Raw genomic sequence first — 22,435 nt, forward strand, 5'->3', positions numbered from 1 at the left:
CTCCCTGTTCCCCTGGTGTGTCCCATGTCCCCTGTTATCTCAGCGTGTCTGTGTCCACCCAAGTTGTCCCTGACTCCCCAAGGTGTCCCCATCCCCCCAGGGTGTTCCCTGGGATATCCTCTGTTCCCCTGGGTGTCCTTATCCCCATGTCCCGTCTCCCTGGGGAGATCCCTTGTTCCCCTGGAGTTCCCCAAGGTGTTCCCATCCTCAATCCCATGTCCCTTTCCTCTGGGATGTCCCTGTGCCCCAGGATGTCCCTGTCACCCCTGGGGTGTCCTCTGACCCGCCCTCACCGCAGGGAGTGGTTCCAGAAGACGCAGATGGGCTTGGAGCGCTCCTGGGTCTCCAGCAGCCGGAACTGGAGGGTGACAGGCTTGGCCAGCGCCCGGGGCGTCCCCGTGCCCCCCACGCCACCCGCGCCCCCCGCGTGCACACTGATGCTCACCACCGGTGTGTTGATGACGGGGCGCTTGGGCACCCTGGGGGGCACTGGGGTCAGGGAGCCCACTCAGGGCATCCCAAAACCCACCTTGGTGCCACAGAGTGCCCTGGCACCACACAGACGCCATGAGGGCACCCCTTTCTCCCCTGTGCCCCCACTTTTGGGCACCCCATGGGCACCATCCTTGGGCATCTCTTGAGCCCCCCCTCCAACCCTGTGCCCCCCATCCTTGGGCACCCCATGTGCTCCCTTTTCCATCCCTCCCCTGGGATCCCTTGGGACACCCCTGTCCCCATCTCCCTATACCGCCCAGATGCTTGGCTTTGCCCTGGCACCCCATGTGCCACCCCCAGCCCCGCATGCCCTCCCTGTTCCCCTCCTGTTCCCCCCATGCCCCCATCCCCAGTGGCACCGGAGGCTGCGCTTGTCGGTGTCGAAGTGCTGGGGCAGGAGACTGGCCAGGGTGCGGTAGATGATGACGCTGGCGATGGCCTGGCCCTCACCCAGGGATGGGTGGCGCTTGTGCCGGGTCACCACAGTCATCCCTGCCTCCTCCTCGTCCTCCTCCTCCTCTTCGCCTGCTTCATCCTCCTCCTTCTCCTCCTGCCCACCTGTGCCCTGCGGTGCCTGCCCATGCCCAGTTGAGGGGCCTGGGGGCCACGGGCAGGGGGTAGCATGGTGCTCTGAGACCCCACTGGGGTCCCCATGGCCACCCTGGAGTCCCCAACTCTGCCAGTACCATGACCACAACAAGGTTCCCCCAACCCTTCCAGCTCCAGGGGTCCCCATGTCCACACCGGGGTCCCCATGGCCACAGTGAGGTCCCCATGGTCACACTTGTGTCACCAACCCTGCCCACTGCCATGGCCACACCAGGATCTCTGATGCCATCCTGGGGTCCCTGGTCCTTGCCTCCTTACCAGGGTCCCCAGCCATGCCAGCCCCATCCGGGGGTCCCAAACCACCAGCCCCATGGCCACACTGGGGTCCCCATGGTGGAACTGGGATTCCCAACCCTGTCAGCCCATGGGCATTCTGGGGTTCTCCCATCCCTGCCAGCCCAAGCCAGGGTCCCCAGCTGTGCCACGTCCCCATGGCCAAATGGGGGGCTCCCCGAGCTCTGCCAGACCCAAGTGGGTCCCTAACCCTGCCCCCTGTCCGTGCTACACCCCGAACTCACGCCTGTCCTCGGGGGGCCAGAAGATGCTGTCGGGCAGGATGACGGTTGTCTCCAGGTCCGGGGGCTTCTCCCCCCGCAGCGCCTCATACCGCGGCAAGCGGGCACCCGCAAAGCTGCTCTTGTCCAGCCGCACCACCGACACCACTGTGGCACCATGTCACCCACGGCATGGCATGGCATGGCATGGCACCCAGCAAGCCTGGGGCACAGAGACCCCGGCACCCACCAACCCCAGGGCACACCAACCTCTGCATTCACTAATCCCAGGACACACTAAGCCTGGCACAAACCAACTCCAGCACCCACCGACCCTGGGGCACACCAACCCCAGAGCCATGGATCCCGGGGCACACAGACTCCAGCACCCACTGACCCTGGCATCCAACAACCCCAGAGCAATGAATCCATACACCCACAGACACCAGCAGTCACCAACCCTCGGGCACATGGACCCCAGCACCCACTGACCCCAGCACCCATCAACCCTGGGACACACAGAACACAGCTCATGTCCCCAGGGGCACACACGTGCCTCTAGACACACCCATGTTCCACAGGACACATTTCCCAGACACACGAATGTCCATGTCCCCAGCACGTGTTCCCAGGTACACACATGTATCCATGCTCCCAGCACATGTATGTCCTTTTGCACACACGTCCCCAGGCACACACATACTCCAGGTATGTACGTGTCTGTGTTCCCAGACACGTGTCCATGTCCCCAGCACACACACATCCCCTGAGCACACACATGTCCCCAGGCACACCCATGCCCATGTCCCCAGCACCACACCAAGGGCACACGCGTGTCCCCAGGCACACACGTGTCCCCAGCGTGCCCATGTCCCCGGGCAGATACCCCTCTCACAGCCCTCCGGCCACGCATGTCCCCACTGACCGATGTTAGGGGTGACAATGGTGAAGGGGCTGAGGTAGGTCTGGGGCATGTTCCATGCCAGGGCTCGTGCGTACTCCTCAAAGTGCCGCAGCAGCTGGGCCGTGCCACCCTCTGTTTGCTGGATCAGCTCCCAGTGCCGCTTGTTCCCCGCGTCCAGCAGAGCGCTGCCCACCCGCAGCAGGTTCTGGGGGCACAGTAGCGGTCGTGGCACTGGGAGCTGGCACTCTGGGGCAGGGGGTCCCCAACCTCCTCTGCAGGGCTCTGTAGCTGGGGCACCCTGGCACTGACAGTGGGGAACGGGGGTGCTGTACCCCCACAAAGTTGAGGGTGCACCCCGAGCCACACCAACACCCACTGCTCACGGGTGCCCACCACCCTGGCATCAGACCTCCTACACCAACATTCCTCTCTAGGTGGGTGCCCACCACCCTGATGCATGGGCTCCCTCACCAATACCCTTCCCAGGTGGGTGCCATCCACCCTGGCAGCCAGGTTCCTGCACCAGCACCTCCCCCCTCCCCATGCAGGCGCCCATCCACCCCCATGTCTGACCATCTGCCCCAACATGCCCCTCCTGACAAGGGTCACCAACCACTTTTGCTTCTCCCTCTACCTCCCTTCCCATGCCCGTCACCCTGGCATCTGCTCTCCTGCCCCAATATCCCTCCCCATGAGGGTGCCCATCACTCTGGCATGTGGGCTCTTGCACCCACATCCCTGACCACGAGGGTGCCCACCACCCCACCGTCTGGCCTCCTTCCCCAGTTCCCCTCCCCAGGCAGGTGCCCATCACCCTAGCATCCAGGTTCCTGAACCAACACCTCCCACACACATCACTGCCCATCACCCTGGCATCTGCTCTTCTGCCCGCTTAGGTGGGGGTCCATCACTCTGGTATCTGATCTCCCACCCCCATCCCCCTCCCCACAAGGATGCCCATCACCCCAGTGTCTGGGCTCACGCACCCACACCCCTCCCCATGAGGGTGCTCATCATCCCAACTTCTTTCCGCTTCTCCCATTCCCCCCCTCCAGGCATGTCCCCATCCCTGGGCCTCGTGCCCACCTCGGTAAAGTGCACGTCCTGGGTGGCAGCGAGGCGGAAGCCACGCTGGCGGCTCTCATGGCGCAGCAGGGCCCCTGCCAGCCGGTACGCCAGGTGCACGTCGCTGCCAAAGTACCCGCGGGCCCCACGCATCGCCTCGCGCAGTGCCAGCGCCACGCGCCGGGACTGCCCTGCATCCCACCGGGACTCGTTGCCCACCAGCTGCTCTGCCTTGGGGGGGGACACACACAGAGTCAGGAGGGCCCCAGTGGCACCGTCCCGTGGCTGTCCCTGGTGTCCCCCCAGCTCACCCAGGGGCGCAGGGCGGCAAAGGCCAGTGCGCTACAGTTGAAGAGGTTGGGGGGCAGCCAGCCCTTGTGCTCATCACAGTGGCGCAGTGCTGTGCCTGTGGGATGGGGACATTGAGTGGCACCACGGGGACAATGGGGCAGCCTCGACTCACAGCATGCCAGCAGTGCCACCAGTGTCACACTCCTACTCCACCCCACAGTGACACCAGAGGGGTGCTCCCAGCCCTCTCCCAGCTGTGCCATCAGTGTCACACTCCTGTGCCACCCCCCCGTGACACCACCATGGCAGCCCCAAGTCCTGTCCCAGTGATGCCACCAGTGTCACAGTCTCTGCAGTGACACCAGAGCGGCAGCCCCAGCCTCATCTCCACAAGTCCACACTTGTGTCACCCCCACTCCATCTCGGTGGTGCCACCAAGGTGTCACCACCCCTAACCCATCCTAGCAGTGCCACCACAGTGTCACCTCCCTGTACCAACCCAATAATGCCACTACAGTATCACCTCCCTGCCCTGTCCCAGTGATGCCCCATGGTGCCACCCCACCCCAGCTCCATCCAACTGGTGCCACCACCATGACACACTGGTGTCACCATCCCATCCCAGCAGTGCCACCATGGTGTCACCTCCCTGTACCACCCCAGCGATGCCACGGTGGTGTCACCCCCTCTCAGCCCCATCCCAGTGATGTCACTGCTGTGTCACACAGCCCCATTCTGGCAGTGTGCCCAGTGCCACTCCCACCCTGTCCCCATGTCCCCACGTACCCACAGAGCCCTTGGGGCAGGGGGCTGTGGCTGGCAGCCCAAACCGCGTGCGGGGCCACCAGATGCTGGCCTCGATGGCCCGGGGACAGCTGTCGTAGTTCACTGCAGGGCACAATGGGGCATCAAAATGGGGGATGCAGGGTGACACAGTGTGACAGTAGGGTGGCAGTGGCACCTGGTCACTGGAACCCCGGGTGAAAAAGGGTAACACAGGGTAACAGCAGGGTGACAGCAGTGGCAGAGCAGGGTGACAAAAGGATCACACAGGGTGAAAATAGGGTGACAGCAGCGTGACACAGGGTGACAGTGGGTTGACACAAGGGGATGCAATGTGACAATGGTGTGATGCAGGGCGACAAGGTGACGGCAGATGACAGCAGTACCTGGTCACTGGCACTGATGGTGACACAGGGTGATGCAAGGTGACACAAGGTGACAGAGAGTAATGGAGGGTGACAGCAGGGTGATGGTGGGCACTCAGGGTAGCACAGGGTGACACAAGTTGACAGTCCCCCACCTTCGCAGCCGCTGGCTGTCACCTCAGCGAAGGGGTTGTCACAGCGGTCACAGTGGCGGCCGATGACACCAGCTTTGCAGGGACACTGTCCGGTGGTGGCGTCGCAGCGGCGTGACAGTGACCCAGTGGGGTAACACTCACAGGGGTGGCATGTGTCCCCTCCAGGAGGGCGGTAGTGGTTGTCCTGGGGGGACACAGGGTTACTGAAGGCACGGGGGTGGGGTGACAGGGGGTGACAGGGAGGTGACTGGGGGGGTGCCAGGGGCGTGATGGGGGGTAACAGGGAGGTGATGGGGTGACAGGGGCAACAGAGGGGTGACAGGAGGATGGCGGGGTTGGCAGGGGAGGTGACAAGGGCTGGCAGGTCCCACCTTGCAGCGACACTCTCCCGTGGTCTTGTTGCAGTCTGGGTCGAAGCCGTGGGTGACGTCACAGCTGCAGGGGCCGCACGTGGGGTGTCCCCACCACCCCCGCGGGCACGGCTGCGCCTCCCTGGGACACGGGGGCTGGCACTCGGGCACCATGCCAGGGTACCCGCACAGTGCCACTTGTACACTCACGTGGCCCCTTGTACACCCACACTGCCCCTTGCACACCCACATGGCCACTTGTACCCTCACAGTACCACCTGTACCCACACAGTGCCCCTTGCACCCCCCCTGTGCCACTTTCTATCCACAGTGACCCCTGCACACTCACCCCAGCTCTTGCACAGCCACCGTGCCCTTTCCAGGCTCCCCCTGCCGTTTGCACACCCACCACAGCTCTTGCAAGCACATCATGCCCCTTGCACACTCACCTTGCCCATATGCCCACCCTCCTCTCACCCCACCCCCGCCCCTGGTGTCCCTCGCAGCACCACCCCCTTTCCCCCCGAGTGCTCTGTGCCCCCCTGGCACATGCGTGTGCCCCGCAAGTGTCACCAACCGGTGCTGGCAGAGGGCCCCGAAGGTGCCTGGGGGACAGTGACAGGCATAGCCGGAGGCCGTGCCCGGGCGGCGGGTGCAGGTGCCTGGAGGCTCGCAGGGGTCCAGGGCACAGGCACTGACACAGCTGTCACCGAAGTACCCTGGGCACGGGACAGGATTGGGGACAACAACAGGGGACAGTGATGAGGGACAGGGATGGGGGTGAGGGGCAGTGCCCAGGGGTGACAGTGATAAGGGAGGGTGGGAATGCCCTGGGGTGTGTGACAACGGGGTGGCAGTGCCCAGGGAGGATGGCAGTGCCTTGGGGACAGTGACGGGGGTGCAAGTGCCCTGGGGACAGTGAGAGGGGGTGGCAGTGCTCAGGGGACAGGGATGAGGGGAGGCAGTACCTGGGGACAGTGACAAGGCTGGCAGTGCCCAGGGAGGCTGGCAGTGCCTTAGGAACACTGACAAGAGTGGCAGTGTCCAGGTGACAGTGACAGGGGGGTGGCACTGCCCTGGTGACAGGGATGGAGCGCTGGTGCCCAGAAAGGGTAGCAGTGCCAGGGTTGTTGGGGGAAAATGTCACAGGGGTGGCAGTGCAGGGGATGGCAGCGTCTCAGGGCTGTCAGGAGGTGCTGGCGGGTCTCCACTCATGGGGGTGGCAGTGGGGTTGTCACAGGGGTGGCAGCGTCCCAGGGGGTGTTGGGGCTTGCTGGGGGCTTCAGGGGGTCTCTGCTCACCGGGGTAGCAGTGGGGAGTGTCACAGGGGTTGTCAGTGGTGTCAGTGTCCCAGGGGGTGTAGGGGATGTCAGGGGTTGTCAGGGGGTCCCCGTTCAAAGGCGTAGCACTGAGAAGTGTCACAGGTGTGTCACGGGGATGTCAGCATCCTGGGGGGTATCAGGCTGTGTCGGGGCAGTGTCAGGAAGTGTTGGGGGATGTCAGGGGGGCTCAGGGGGTCTCAGGGTGTCCCTGCTCACTGGTTTGGCAGAGGGGGGTGTCACAGGGGTGTCAGTGTCCATGGGGCTATCGGGGTATGTCTGGGGTGTGTTGAGGGGTCAGGGGTCTGAGGGGTCCCTGCTCACCGGGGTGGCAGCGGCATGAAAAACTGTCCCAGTCGTCACTGCAGTAGCTGTGGGAGGGGCAGGGCCCCGAGTCGCAGGGATCAGGCAGGGCACAGCCCCCCTCCACGTTCACCTGTACCGCCTGTGCCAGGCTCAGGGCGCCTGCAGTCACCACAGGGTCCCCAACACGCAGGCCCTGCAGGGTCACCCATCAATGTCCTCACTGAGAGCCCCCCAAGCCACCCTGGACCCCCCAACACACTCCACTCCATGCCTCAGTTTCCCTCACCATTCCCAAAATCCCCCAAGAGCCCCCTGCCCGGTGTCACCATCTGTGTGATCTCACCACCACACGGGACCCACTATGTCACCCTGAAACCCCCTGCCCAACTGTCACCCCCACCTCAGTGTCCCCTGCCACAACACAGGACACCCCAGGACAACCTGGACCACCCTGTGGTGTCACCACCTCCTCAGTGCCCCCCACCATGACACTGGGCCCACTGTGCCACCCTGAACCCCCTGCATCGTGTCACCTGTCATTGTACCTCAGCACCAAATTCAGCACCACCTGGTGACACCCCCGTGTCACCCGCAGTGTCCTCTCATTGATCTGGGACACCCCCCCACCCCACCCCAACTTCCCTGTGTGGGGTCACCTGTCAGTGACCCCAGTGATGCCCCAGCCCCTATGACCCCTCCTGCCCCAGTGCCAAGTCCAGCCTCAATGTCCCTTGCTACCACCCAGGACCTTTTGTGTCACCCTGTTCAGCCCCTCCCTACAACATGTGACACCCCGAACCTCACACCAGGACCCACGATGTCACCCCAGCCCCCCTCCCCAGCCATGTCACCTCTCTGTGCTTCAGTGGCCCCAACACCAGCTGGTACCCCCTGTACCACCCAGGACCCCCCCAGTCACATTTGCTTCCCCATGGCCATGTCCCCATCCTGCCCAGGTCCTGGGATGACGGCCCTGCACCCCGTGCCACTGTGCCCATGAGTACCCAGTGCATCCCCGATGTCCCCCTGCCCACACAGCCCATGTCTCCTTGTCATGTGCCATGTCCCTGTGCCCACATTCCTGTGCCCCTCTCCATCCTGCCCATGTCCCCATGTCCTGTGCCATGTCCCCACTTTGTGTCCCCAAGCCCTGTGACATGTCCCTGCGCCTCACACCCATTCTGCCCATGTCCCCATGTCCTTGTGCATGTCCCTGTGCCCCCACCATCCTGCCTACGTCCCCACTTCTCTGTGCCACGTCCCCAAGCCCCCTGCCCCCATCCCTGTGCCCATGTCCCAAAGTCCCTGTGCCACCCTTCATTGTGCCCACATCCCCACTTCCCATGCCGTGTCCCCAAGCCCTGTGCCATATCCCTGTGCCCCCCTCCCACTGTGCCCATGTCGCTGTGCCTCCCTTCATCATACCCATATCCCCAAGCCCTGTGCCAGGTCCCCAAGCACTGTACCCATGTCCCTGTGCCCCCTTCACCGTGCCCATGTCCCCATCCCCAAGCCAAGGCCCTGCTTCATTGTGCCCTGTCCTCACCCTGTGCCACATCCCCAAGCTCTGTGCCCACAACCCTGTGTCCATTTCCCCAAACCCCGTGCCATGTCCTTTTGTCCATATCCCTGTGCCCCCCTCCCATTGTGCCCATGTCCTTACCCTTACATGTCCTCTTCCACATCCCCACGCCCACCCCCCAGCCCTACACCCACCGCCCCATGCTCCCCACACCCTCCGTGCCTGTGCCTCCATACCTGCAGGCACCCCTGGAACCCCTCCTCCACGGTGCCACTGTCCCCCAGCAGCCCCCCGAGGCTCAGCGTGCGCAGCCGCAGTCCCTGCAGCTCTCCAGGGACATCGCCCACCACCTGGAGGGGCACAGGGACCCTCGTGGGTGCCTTGGGATGCCACAGGGGGTGCCACGGTGGCACCTGGGGATCATCAGAGTGGATGCCCCCCCGTGCCTCAGTTTCCCTGTACCTGGTGGCGGCCATAGTCGAGGGTGAGGAGGAGGAGGGTGGCAGAGGGGTCGTGGCCAGGGCCCCCCCGCAGCTCCAGCTCCACGTGGTGCCAGGCACCGTCATTGACTTTGGCCTGGGCCAGACGCAGGGTGGCCAAACGGGCCCCGCCTTGCCAGGCACCAGCCTCCACCTGCCCCTCGCTCAGCTGTGAGGGGTAGACACGTCAAGGACCCCGTAAACCTGGTGGGCACTGGGGACCCAGGGTAATAAACGATGTGCCAACAACCCCCCAGTGCCAATAGTGCCAATAACCCCCCTACCCTCAGAGCAATAACCCCTGGCACTGCCCCAGTGCCAACCCCCCCTGTACTCCCGCTCAAGTCAATACCCTCCCAGGGCAATGCCCCCTATGCCAATGACCTCCCTCCAAAGCAATACCTGTATGCCAATGGCCCCAAAAACAATGCCTCCTGTGCCAATGACGCCCACCCAAATCAATAACCCTCCCAGGGCAACGACACCCCCCTGGCACTTTCCTCAGGAAAACTCCCCTGTCTGCCTCCCCCGTGCCCTCCCCATGTCCCCCCCATGCCCACCTGCAGGGTGAGGGTCAGGCGGCCTCCGGCCCCCGCCCTCAGCAGGACCCCACGGGGGTGGCGGGTACGGAACATGATGCGGAGAGGCCAGGGCAGGGAGAGGGGCAGCGCCAGCCCGTTCCACGCCACGCGGCTGCTGCCCACGAACCGCTGCGGGCCCGCCATCTCTACGGGGCATGCATGTGGGATGGGGGCAACCCCCACAGACCCCCCCAAGCCCACCCCAGGGGCCCCTGTGCTGTGAGGTGGTGGCGTGCCCCCGCTTACAGACCACCCACACCCACCCACGGACTCCCTGCACCCCACCCGGGCCCCCCACAACCCCACACGGCCTCTCACATACCCACCCTTGGGCTCCCAGCACCCACCCGGGGACCCCATGCACATCCCACAGATGCCAACACACCCTCCCACAGATCTCCTGCACCCACCCATGGACCCCCCATACCCCCTCACAAACCCACAACTCCATGGACCCCCAAACACATGCAGGAAGGCCCCTCACCCCCTTCCCACACCCCTCACACGCACCCAGAACCCCTCCCTATGCCCCCCCCCAACAAGCCTATGGACTCCACATAGCCCCACCACACTGTCTCCCTGGGCCCCCCAGTACCCTCCTGGCAGGTTTTGCCCCCAAAGCCCAGTGGGCAGCGGCAGCTGAATCCTCCCCACTCATGCACGCAGGTGCCACCGTTGTGGCATGTGTTGGTGTCACATAGGGTCTTCTTGGGGGGACAACCTGGGAGGGGGTACAGCGGTCACATGCCACACACGACCCAGGACCCCTGGCCCCATGGGGCACAGACACCCACCCATCCTTAAACCCCTATCCAACCCCACAGTCCTGGTACCCCCTGACCCCCCACCCTGTATCCCAACCCTACCCTGAAGTGGGTACAGCCCCATCCAGCCCCCCCATCCTGGCATCTCCCTACCCCACCCCCAGGGACATAGCCTTGTCCGTGCCACCCACTCCAGCTCAACAGCTGTGGCAGTCCCTCACCCCCCACCCCACAACCAGGGCACAGAATGCCCTACCACCGTGTCCCTGGACCCCCATCCAGCCCCATGAGCCTGGCACCCCCTCCCCACATTCAGGGGACATGGCCCCACTGCTCAGGTACCCCTTAACCCTACACCCCATCTCGCTCTGCTTGGAGGAGCACAGCCCCCCCGGCCTCTGCCCAGTCTCCCAGCGGCGGTGCCCACCGGGCAGGGTGCCGTTGTTGGCAATGAAGGCTGCCATGTCCACGGGCCGCTGGTCAATGTGGAGGTGCCGCATGCACCCCACGAAGTGCCGGCTGCGGATCGGGAAACTCTCGGGCAGCGTTGGGACCCCCCCCAGCAGCAGTGGCCCCGTCAGGTCCAGTGACCTGCAGAACCCACAATCACCTCAGGGGCTCAAGAGACCCCCGAGGGACCCCACAACCTACAGGGACCCTGAGGGAGCCCCAAGGGACACCCAGCCACCCCCCGTCCCAAGGGAGTCACAAGGGAACCCCGAAGAACACCAACTCACCCCAAAACCCATGGGGACCTGAGGGACCGCCCAAAGGATGCTCCCTCATGGGGAACTCAACAGGCCCTCAAGGGACTCCCTGCCCCCACCAACGCATGGGGACCCCAAGAGAACCCACCTCAACCCATGGGGACCTCCAGTGACCCCCCATCCATAGGGACCCGTGATCCTCCAGGGACCTCTCACCAGTGAGGATTCCAAAGGTACCTCACCCACAGGGACCATTCATCTCCAAGGGACCCCTCTAAGGGTACCTCAAGGGACCCCCACCCATGGGATCCCCAGGCCCCCCCTCACTTCTTGCTGCCAGTCTGGGTGCCCTGGGCAGCGCAGGAGTAGTTGCCGAGGCGGGGGCCGAAGCGCAGGGCCATGGCCGTGTCACAGTCATCCACAGTCACCACAGCCACCTTCTGCTCTGAGGGGCCCTGCGGGACCCCCGAGCGCCCCACCACCGGCTGGGGGGCCCCACATCAGGCGGGGGGCCCAGGACCCCCATCCCGCAGCCTTCCTCCCACTCCTCATCCTCCTCCTGCCCTCTGGCCCCTCAACCCTCACCGAGCTCCCACATCCCTCCAGCCCGCCTGCCACCCACCCTTCAGCCCCCCTAAACCCTTCAATGGTCCCCTTCATCCCCCCAAGCCCCCATCCTTTTGACCTCCTCTTCCTCCATCCCCCCATTCCAATTCCTTGGCGGTCCCCACAGGTGAAGGAGATAGGTGGGGTTTCTCGGGGGTCCAATGGGTGGGGAAGGGGGTGGGGTCTCCCCATGGATGAGGGCATCTTTTGAGGGTCCCTTGGAGTCCCCTAAATCTCCTCTCTACTCTCTTCACCCCTCCAACACCCCTGTCCCCCCCACTCCCCCCTCTCCTCTTCCTCTATCTCCCATCCCCATCCCTTGGGACACTCATGGGTGGGCACATCCCTTAGGGGTCCTTTAGGTCCCCCAAACCCCCTACCTGCTCCCCCCCATCTCTCCAGTCCCCCACCCTTCCCCTCCATCTCCCCTTCCTCTTTCTGTCCCCAAACACTCCCCACCACTGTGCCCCCCATGCCCCCCGCTCCCCCACCTTGTTGTAGTAGTGCAGCTGCACCCGGTGCCACTGCCCATCGCTGACACCTCCAGGCACGAAGGGTGACACCGTGGTGGTGGTCTCACCTGCAGGCACAGCGTCAGGGGGACACAGCCAGCGGGAAGGAGGGGTGGCAGTGCCAGGGATGGCATGCCCAGGTTGCAGTGCCAAGGATGCAGTGTTGGGGACATGATGCAGGGGATGCAGTGCTAGCAATGGGATGTCCAGGATTCAGTGCCAGGGATGCAGTGTCAGGGATGGGATGCCCGGGATGCAGTGTCAGGCAGTGCCAAGAATGGCATGCCAGGAGTGCAGTGAGGAATGCAGTGAGGAATGCAGTGAGGAATGCAGTGAGGATGCAGTGCCGGGAATGGGATGCCCAGGATGCAGTGCCAGGCAGTGCCAGGATGGGATGTCTGGGATGAAGTGAGGAATGCAGTGAAGGATACAGTGCCCACAAGGGTGCCAGGGTGCGGTGCCAGGGCGTGGCAGGAGCAGCGCGTACCTGCTGAGAAGGTGAGCTGCAGCTGCTCATCCACAATCTCCAGTGCCACGAAGTCGTGCCGCTCGTTGAAGCGCCCATTGTACAGCAGAAGCCCGTCCCGCTCCCGTGTGGCAAACCTGGGGGGCACAAGTGCCAGGGGTGCCCCAATACTCCCCAAACCCACTATGCCTCTCAGGCACTCCCCAGCACCCCCTGACCCTGCCGTGCCCCTGAGGCACACCTCTCACCCCCTGCCCCGTGACCTTGTACCCACTGTGAGATGCTGGTACCCATCAGCCCCTGCCCCACAAGGTGCCCCCCACCCCACTGGCATGTCCCCCATGCCAAGGGGTCACCCACACCCTTTGCTCCCACCCTGTGGCCTCAGGGTGCCCATCACCCCACACCCAATCACCCCACAGCCTGTATGACGCCAGTGGGGCACCAATCACTACTCATCCCAGATGATGCCAATGGGGCACCCCCACCCCATCTGACACCCTTGAGACACCCACCACCCCACACCCCAAATGATGCCAATGGGGGCACCTATCACCCCCACCCACCCAGTGCCCACAAGATACCCATCACCTCACATCCCATCACGTCATCTCATGCCAACAGGGCACCCATCATCATCTACCCCACACCCCATGTGACACCCACGAGGGCACACATCACCTCCCACCTCCCCAGATTCCCCCAGGCTCACGTGAGGCCGAGGGTGAAGTGGAAGCGCTGGCGGAGGCCACGAAAGGTGAGGAAGGAGCGTGGGGGGAAGCTGCGGGTGCTCATGGTGCAGAAGGGCTTCTCGTAGTGCCCAGGGGGGCACTGGCACCGGAATCCCCCCACCAGCAGGTTCAGGCAGGTGCCCCCATTTCGGCAGACCCCCGGGGTGCAGCGGCCCCCCCGGGCACTCAGTTCACAGTGCTCTCCTGTGTGACATCCAGAATCCCAAAACTAGGGTGAGGAGTTCCATCTCCCCCCCACACCTCCCCATTAACCCCAGAGTGGCCCCCTCCAGGTGCTCAGCTTGCAGGGCTCCCCTGTGTGACACCCCAATGGCACCAGCACCCCAAAAATGGGGGGTGGGGGTCCTCTCCCCTCCCCACCCCCCAATAACCTCCAAGTTCTCCCCCAGGCATTTACAGGGCTCCCCAATGTGACACCAAGCACCCTAAATTGGGGGGTGGGAGGGTGGGGATCCCCTCTCCCTCCCCCCCCAGCATCTTCATCCCCAGCTCTATCACCATGGCAACCACCTCCCATTGCCATGGAAACCCAGAGACACCTCCTCCCCTCACATCCCCTCCCCCACCTGACTGGCACCCCCCACCAGGGGGTCCCGTGGGGGCTGGAGTCCCAGGGTGGGGGTAGGGGGTATGGCCCCAGTGGCACCAGTCTACGAGGGGAGGGAGGGAGGGAGGGCTGAAGAGCAGCCGGATGAGGAAAGATGAGGATGGACACTATGAGGAAGGGCTGGCCAGTGGCCCTAACCAGTGAAGTCCTCGTGGCACTCGCAGGTGTATCCGCCCTCGCGGCTCCGGCACCGCCCGTTGCTGCCGCAGGGGCTGGAGTAGCAGAGGTCGATCTCGGTCTCGCAGTAGTCACCGGTGAAGCCCGGCGGGCAGCGGCAGCGCAGGCCCGTGACGGGGTGGATGGGGCGGAAAAGGATGGTGTCGGAGGCGAGGAAGGGCGCGGAGCTGTCGAACTGCAGGACGGAGACACAGCGCATGTAATTCTCGCAGGGCTCGCGCAGACACACGTTGTCATCAAAGGGCAGGACGTGCTGGGCCGTGGTGACCGCCAGCAGCGAGCGGTTCAGGTACAGCCGCTCCTGCAGCTCCTCCGATGAGAAGAACCGCGACGCGCCCGGCACCACGGCTGGCAGCAGCGCTGAGAGGCTGACATTGAGGATCCGCGCCGGCCCCACGTCTGTGTCCGTCTGGATGTTGAAGAGGACAACGCGGTGGCGGGGGGTGGCCAGGACAGCGGCCACCCCCTCCAGGAAGCGGCTGAGCAGGGGGGACAGGAAGCGTTCCTGGGACATGTCGGCCAAGCGCAGGGTGATGCTGTTGCTGAGCATCTCATCTGTGATCACTGTCACTCGCAGCGTGCACTGCGCTGTCGCGCTGTGAACACCATCTGGGACAAAGGGGGGACACAGGAGGGGGTCAGTGACAGCAATGGACAACTCTGGGATGGGAATTGTGCTAGATATGGGACAACCAACCCAATCAGCTGCTGTTGGATGGGGATGGTGCTATGGGGGCTTGACCTGCTTGGTCCCCATAGAATGAGGACAGCACTGACCATGAAACACCCGGCCCATGTAGCCACTGTGGAATGGTGACAATACTGGCTACGAGGTGCCCATCCCACTTGGCCACCAAGGAAGGGGACTGTCAGGTGGGGACAGTGCAGGCTATGGGGGACCTTTCCTACTCAGCCACCAAGGAATGGAGACAGCGATGGTTATATGGTTGGTGCTGGTTATGGGGCTGGTGCTGTTTTTGGGGTGCCCATCCCACCTGGCCATCACAGGGTAGGGACAGCGGGATGGGGACGGTGTTGGCAATGGGGCTGGAACTGGTTACAAGGCTCCTGTCCCACCTGGCCACTGTTGAATGGGGACAGTGCTGGTTATGGGGATGGTGCTGGCTGTTGGTGCCCATTCCATTTGGTCACCATGGGATGGGGACAGTGTTGGCAATAGCACTGTAGGTGGTCATGGGGATGGCACTGGTTATGGGGCCACTGTCCCAGTCAACCACTCTAGAATGGGGACTATGCCAGCTACGGGGCTGATGCTGGTTATGGGGCACCCATCCTGATTGGTCGCCATGGAATGGGGACAGCAGGATGGGGACAACAGTGGCTATCGGGGACCTGATGTGCTTGACCCCTATGTAATGGGGACAGCACTGCTTTTGGGGTACCCATCCCACTCCACTGGGGTGGAGACAGTGGAATGGGGCTGGTGCTCATTATGGGGCTGGTGCTGGTTTTGGGGTACCCATCCCACTTGGCCAGTGCAGGGTGGGATCAGCGGGATGGGGCTGGTGTTAGCAATGGAGCTGGCACTGGTCACGGGGCTCCTGTCCCACCTGGCCCTGTGGAATGGGGACAACACTGGCAGGATGGGATACCCATCCTGCTTGGCCACCACAGGATGGGGACAGTGGGATGGGGATGGTGTTGGCTGTGGGGGACCTGACCTGCTTGGACACTGTGGGATGGGGGCATCTGAATGGGGATGGTGGTTGGTTATGGGGCTGGGGCTGGTTATGGGGCTGGTTTTGTCTATGAGGCTGAGGCTGGTTAGGGAGCCAGCACTGGTTAAGGGGTTGGTGCTGGTTATGGGGTTGGTGCTGGTTGTGGGGCTGGGGGAGCAAAATCTCTGCTCAGCACTGGGGCACCCACCTTTCTCCTCCTCCTTCTCTTTGTCCTCCCCTGGCCAAGGGCAGCGAGACGCAGGACAGATGGGGAGTGGGCAGACAGATGGATGAAGGGAGCATGGGGACAGCTGGAGGGCCAAGCAGGCAGAAGGGGGTGCCACAGGGGTGGCAGGGGCCAGGGCTGTCCAGTGGCCTGTGGCCAGTGACTGGTGGCCAGTGGCCAGCGGGGGGAAGGTTGCCATGGCTGCAGCTGCGGGGGCCCAGCTATGGCTGGACCTTTTGTTCCCCTCCCGGCTGCCCCTGCGCTTGGGGGGGGGGGCACGGGGGGCTCCCTGCCCCCACCCTTTGTGCCCTGGGCCCCCTGCTTTGTGTGGCCAGAGCAGGGACCCCAGCTAGGGGAAGCTGGGGGTTGATGGGGGCCATGTGGCTGGGGACAATGGACATCAGGCATGGCCTGTGACACAGTTTCCCCCCCTGACCTGGGGGTGGCCAAGGAGATGTTCCCCCACCTTGGGGTGACCCCCATCCCCCAGAAGCACCTCCTGGACACCCCCCAGCCCAAACGGTGGTGACAACTGATAGCACAACCCCCCTTATCTTGCGACCACCCCCACTGGGCTTGGGGGCCTCTCAGTGGAGGTCAAGGTGCCCCCCCCCAAATACACAGACCAGGCCCTGTGTCTCCTGCCCTGAATTCAAGCAGTGGAGTCTCCTGGAAACACAAACATTATGATGCTAGGACTCCCCCAATCCTGCACTGCACCCTGAGCCTTCCCAGATTCACCCATCAGGCCCCCATAGCAAGCCCCCAGGGGTATCAGGACCCCGCTGGCACACACCAGCCTCTGCTCCCCCAGTACATGCAGTGGGTCCTGCCCCACCCTGCTCAGTGACACACAGAGAAGTGCCAGGACCACCTCTGGACAGCCCAGGGGCTGGGGAAAGCAAAGGGGGTGCTAGGCACCCCAACTGCCTCCAGATTGGATGTCTGGGCTGTGAGGGGGGCAGAGCATCCCATTATCCCCCCCTCCCCTAGATCTGGAGGGTGGAGGCAACCACGTGGTGCAACTCCAAAACACCTCAGTGGGATGATGGGACCCCACAACACATCGTCCAGATCCTTCTGATCTGGAGGGTGGGGGCAGCCAAAACAGGGTACTGAGACCCCCATAATACCTCGCCCCCATGCAGAAATAGGGGTGGACACAAACCTCATGCACCTCCCTCCACAAAGCCCCGTTCACGGGTGGGGATCTTACCAGAGACAGACACCCTCATGACGGCCTCAAGTGGGCGGTTGTTGTCCAGGGCCGGGCTGAGGCGCAGGTCCCCACTGTGTGGGTCCAGCAGCACGAGGTTGAGCTCATTGCCCTGCTCAAACGCGTAAGTGAGGTGGTCGGAGACGTCGGGGTCATGGGCAGGGATGCGACCGATGACACCCCCGGGGAAGCTGCCAGAGCGGTTGGTGATGTAATTGTTGAAGAGGATCTCGAAGTTCTTGAGCTGGGGGCTGTTGTCATTGGCGTCACGCAGCCGCACGTGGACAGTGGCCCGACTGACCAGTGGTGCCGAGGTTGCCTGGACCACCATGATGTATTCGGCCTTGGCCTCATAGTCCAGGTCAGCAAGGGCGGTGAGCTCTCCAGAGAAGATATCCAGCTGGAAGACCTCGGGGATGTTGCCTTCCACAATCTGGTACATGATCTGGGCATTGGTGCCCTCGTCGGGGTCCGTGGCAGTGATTCGGGCCACCACCAGCCCAATGGGGCTGTTCTCCTCCACAAAGATGTCAAACTCATCCTGCTCAAACACAGGTGGGTTGTCATTGACATCCAACACTGTCACCTGGATCTCCACTGGCGTCCGCCGGGCCGGGAACCCCTTATCCATGGCGAATGCCCGCAGGGAGTACAGCGGCACGTTCTCCCGGTCCAGACGGCGCAAGGTGCGGACAATGCCCGAGGTGGACTCAATGATGAAGTCACCATCACCATCATCACCCCCTTGGAAGGTGTAGAAGACCCTGCCGTTGAGCCCTGAGTCACGGTCAGTTGCAGAGACCTGGAGGACGCTGGTGAAGGGGGGGACATCCTCGTAGATGGATCCCTGGTAGGAATGGCGGAGGAACTGGGGTGCGTTGTCATTGACATCACTCACCAGGATCTCCAGGTAAGTTGTGTCGGATTTCTGCGGGATACCATTGTCCCGTGCCGTGATGGCCAAGGTGTAGGACACCTGGTCTTCATAGTCCAGCTCCATCTGGGTGGTGACGGCACCAGTCTCAGCAGCAATGCGGAACTGGGGAATGCTGTCCTCCATCACATAGGTGATGCGGGCATTCTCCCCCGTGTCCTCATCTGTGGCGCTGATGACCACCACTGTTGTGCCCACTGGCCGGTCCTCATTGATGTTGACGGTGTAGTGGGAGCTCTGGAAGACGGGGCGGTGGGTGTTGGCATCGGTGACATTGACAATCACCTGGGCAGTGTCCTGGCGGGTGCCATCTGAGGCAGCAATGGTGAGCAGGTACTGCCGCTCCAGCTTGTAGTCCAGGGGCAGGGCAAGGGAGAGGAGCCCACCACCGCTCTGGCTGGTGATGGAGAACCGGTTGCGGGTGTTGCCACTGGAGATCTGGTATGTGATGACGCTGTTGGCATCGCGGTCGATGGCAGAGACAGTCAGGACACTGGTGCCCACTGCTGCGTCCTCGTTCAGGCGGGCGCCATACTCCCGCTGGGTGAACTCAGGGCTGTTGTCATTGACATCCAGGACGGTGACACTGACGCTGGCTGTGGAGGCCATTGGGGGGGTGCCCTGGTCCTGTGCCTCCACCCCGAAACTGTAGAAATCAACCACCTCCCGATCCAGCTCAGAGGCCACCACGATCCACCCGGTGCTGTTGTTGATGGTGAAGGGGAAGCCGGTGCCGGTCTCCAGCAGGGTGTAAACCAACCGGCTGTTGTCACCCGAATCGGCATCAATGGCTTGTACATGGATGACGGAGTAGCCCACGGGGACATTCTCCAGCACGGTGGCCTGGAAGGGCGTGCTGACAAAGATGGGTGCGTTGTCATTGACATCCAACACCTGGATGGTAACCAAACCGCTGATGTTGGAGAGAGGTGGGCGGCCACCATCCTGCGCCCGGATCCGCAGGGTGAACTCCTTGGTGACCTCGTAGTCCAGGGGGGTAACAACATCCAGAGTGCCTGTCTGTGCATCAATGTAGAAGTGCCCACGGGTGTTGCCACTGACAATGCTGTAGTGCACCAGTGCATTGCTGCCTTTGTCACGGTCAGTGGCCGTCACCCGCAGAACTGCTGCATTGGGCACCACGTCCTCGGGGACCTGCGCCACGTAACGCCGCTCACTGAACTGCGGCGTGTTGTCATTGTCGTCCTCCACAGTGATGCGGACAGTGGCCGTGGCGCTCCGGGGACCTGGATCTTGGCCCTGGTCTGTGGCCTCCACCAACAGCTCGAAGGCATCCACCGCTTCCCGGTCCACGGGGCCGCGGGTGCGGATGACGCCTGAGCGGGAGTCAATCTCAAAGACTTCATTGGCATCACCGGCATTGAGAAGGCGGTAGAGGATGTTGGCATTGGGACCACTGTCGCCATCGGTGGCCCGCACTGTCAGCACCTCATAGCCCACCTCCAGATTCTCTCGCACACTCTCTCGGTATTCTGGCTGCTCAAAAGCTGGGTCGTGGTCATTGGCGTCGCTCACCGTCACCGTCAGTGTGGCCATGGCACTGCGCCGGGGTGTCCCATGGTCCACTGCTGTCACGCGGAACACGTGGGTGCTCTTGCTCTCACGGTCCAGCGGTGCAGCAGTGCTGATGGCACCAGTGACAGCGTCCACGGTGAAGAGGGCATCGGAGCGGCTGTCGAAGAGTGCAGCCATGGCGTAGCGCAGCCGGCCTGCTTCCCCCTCATCAGGGTCCTGCGCTGTCACCTGTGTCACCGGTGTGCCTGCTGGCCGGTTCTCCTCCACCGTGGCCTGGTAGCTGGAGGGCTGGAACTGAGGTGCTGTGTTGGGGCTGCGGCGGGGGCGGTGATGAGGTATGGGGGGCCTGGGAACCACTGTGGTCTGGGACTCCCCAACATCCCCAGTGTTCATAGCATCCCCAGTGCCTCTGGTCTCCCTGGGGATGTTGGTGTTCCCAGCATGTGCAGTGTCCACAGTGTTCCTGGGGTTGCTGGGGACTTTCTCAGTCTCTCCATTATGTTCAGTATCCCTGGTGCTCCCAGTATCCCTGGGGACTTTCCTAGTGCTTCCAGCGTCTCTGGAGACTCTCCCAGTCTCCCCAGTAAGTTCAGAATTCCTGGTGCCCCTGGGGACTGGAGTGCTCCCAGTGCTCCCAACATCCCCAGTGCTCAGCATGTTCCCAGTGCTCCTGGTGTCCGTGGGGATGTTGGTGTCCCCGGTGTGTCCAGTATTCCTGGTGCTTCTGGTGCCCCTGAGGATATCGGTGCTCCCAGTGTCTCCAGTTCCTCCAGTAACCCCGGTGCCTCCAGTATCCCGGGCGCCTCCAGCGTCCCTGGTGCTTCCAGCGCCCCCAGTGCCTCCAGGCTTCCAGGTGCTTCCAGTATTCACGGTGCCTCCAGTGTCCCTGGTAACCCCGGTGCCGCTGATACCTCGGGACCCCGTAACGCCGCCGCCGCTGTCCCCACCGGCAGAGCCGGTGCCCGGTGCGGTCCCATCGCTGCCGCCCGCGGCCAGTGCGGGCCCAGCGCTGTCGCCGCTGTCCCCGGTGCTCGGCGGGGGCCGCGCGCCGCCGCTGTCCCCGGTGCCGCCGGAGCCGCCGCTGCCCCCGCTGCCGCCGCGGAGCTGGAGTGGCGCCGGGAGCGTGCTGGACGGACGGGTGCGGGTGCCGGTGCCGGTGCCGATGCCGGTGCCGATGCCGGTGGGGGTGCCGGCGCCGATGGCGGTGGCGGGTCCCGGTGCGGGCAGCGGCAGCAGCAGCAGCAGCGGCAGCAGCGGGAGCGCGGCCCGGCGGGCGGGCGGAGGGCCCATAGCCGCTGCCCCCCGGTGCCCCCGGTGCCGGTGCCGGTGCCCGCAGCGACCCGCGCCGCCGCCTGCGCCCCGCCCTCGCCCGCGCGCGCCCGCTGGGGCGGAGCCGCCACTTCACCGGCCCGGCCGCGCTTAAAGGAGCCGCCGCCGCCGCCCCCGGCACCCGCACGGGTACCGGCACCCGCACGGGCACCCGCACCGGCAGCGGCAGCACGGGGGCAGCGAGCGCGCACCCGCGCGCAGGTTGCGCACACACATGTGAGGTGCACGTGTGCGCCCTGCGCGCACACATGTAACACGTACACGCACACGCGAAGGGCCTTGCACGCACCTGTGCATTGCAGGGAACAGGCGCGTCGCACACGCAGGGCACACAGGCGTCAGCGAGCACATATGACACGGGAACCACGCATGTGACACACAGAGGACATGTGAAACACACGGCACATGTGTGACATACATGGAGCACACACGTGAGACAGAGCACGTGTGTGACACGGCACAGAGATCATGTGTGTAAACACACAGCACATGTGTGACACACACAGCCCTTGTGACACACCCACGCCCCCCCCCAACCCCCGTGTCCCCACCGCCAGCCGTGACTCAACACACGGGAGTCCGTGTCCCCTCACGCCGTGGCACCCCCCCCGATCCGGGGGCAATAGAACAGACTGGGAGCGACTGGACCAGGCTGGGAGGAACTGGGGATGCTGGGGGGCACTGGGGCAAACTGGGGGGGACAGGGGATGTTGGCGGGCGCTGGGCCAGACTGGGAGGGACTGGGGAAGCTAGACGGGGGCGGATCCCCGCGGTCCGTGGGTGCTGCCATCCCCCAAGCCGGCGCCGTTCCCGGGGCGTGGGTGCGGGCAGGCGGCGCGGAGTCGAGCCCCCCCCCGGCAGAACGGGTCGGACGGGTAGCGGGGAGGGGCCCCCCCGCGCCGGGGCGGCACTTGGAGCGCCGAGACCCCCCCGCCTCCGCCGGGGGCTCCGGTGACTCACGGGGCCGCTCCCCGCCGGTTCCACCCGACACCCGCGGCGCAGCCGGGGGTTTCCCACGCACACGCAGCGGGGCGCAGCCAAGTCCCCCCGCATGGGGATGGAAGGGGGCAACCCTCCCGTGTGTCACCCCACCCCGGAGGTGGGGGGCGGGCGGCAGCTGGGGCTGAGGCTGGGGGCCCTCGGCCCCACTTTGCATCACAAAGGGGCTTTGTCTGGGGCTGGCAGGGGGGAGAGAGAAGGGGACGG

At 64.1% G+C, this 22,435-nt stretch overlaps 1 protein-coding gene across 5 annotated transcripts in view; it reads right to left on the reverse strand.

Annotated features, from left to right (window-relative positions):
• Nucleotides 1-21,206, reverse strand: part of CELSR2 (cadherin EGF LAG seven-pass G-type receptor 2) — a 30,750-nt gene extending 9,544 nt beyond the window's left edge. For 2 of the 5 annotated variants that reach the window (XM_032132947.1, XM_032132946.1), the window contains exons 1-22: nt 17,431-21,196; nt 14,271-14,918; nt 13,486-13,708; nt 12,795-12,910; nt 12,287-12,375; nt 11,517-11,674; nt 10,910-11,073; nt 10,314-10,439; nt 9,698-9,864; nt 9,121-9,306; nt 8,895-9,008; nt 7,155-7,329; nt 6,089-6,230; nt 5,533-5,653; nt 5,162-5,345; nt 4,645-4,746; nt 3,879-3,973; nt 3,589-3,798; nt 2,524-2,707; nt 1,623-1,766; nt 855-1,092; nt 294-479 (exon numbers count right to left, since the gene is read on the reverse strand). In XM_032132947.1, coding sequence (XP_031988838.1) covers nt 294-479; nt 855-1,092; nt 1,623-1,766; nt 2,524-2,707; nt 3,589-3,798; nt 3,879-3,973; nt 4,645-4,746; nt 5,162-5,345; nt 5,533-5,653; nt 6,089-6,230; nt 7,155-7,329; nt 8,895-9,008; nt 9,121-9,306; nt 9,698-9,864; nt 10,314-10,439; nt 10,910-11,073; nt 11,517-11,674; nt 12,287-12,375; nt 12,795-12,910; nt 13,486-13,708; nt 14,271-14,918; nt 17,431-21,190 — 7,532 coding nt within the window. In that variant the 5' untranslated portion in view covers nt 21,191-21,196. Of the gene's footprint in view, nt 1-293; nt 480-854; nt 1,093-1,622; nt 1,767-2,523; nt 2,708-3,588; nt 3,799-3,878; nt 3,974-4,644; nt 4,747-5,161; nt 5,346-5,532; nt 5,654-6,088; nt 6,231-7,154; nt 7,330-8,894; nt 9,009-9,120; nt 9,307-9,697; nt 9,865-10,313; nt 10,440-10,909; nt 11,074-11,516; nt 11,675-12,286; nt 12,376-12,794; nt 12,911-13,485; nt 13,709-14,270; nt 14,919-17,430 lie in introns of all 5 variants that reach the window. The other 3 variants (XM_032132949.1, XM_032132948.1, XM_032132950.1) reach the window with 3 other exon arrangements.
• Between the last annotated feature and the right edge of the window lie 1,229 nt (nt 21,207-22,435).

This window comes from Corvus moneduloides, chromosome 24 (assembly GCF_009650955.1).
Source record: "Corvus moneduloides isolate bCorMon1 chromosome 24, bCorMon1.pri, whole genome shotgun sequence".
In the NCBI taxonomy this organism is placed as follows: Eukaryota; Metazoa; Chordata; class Aves; order Passeriformes; family Corvidae; genus Corvus; species Corvus moneduloides.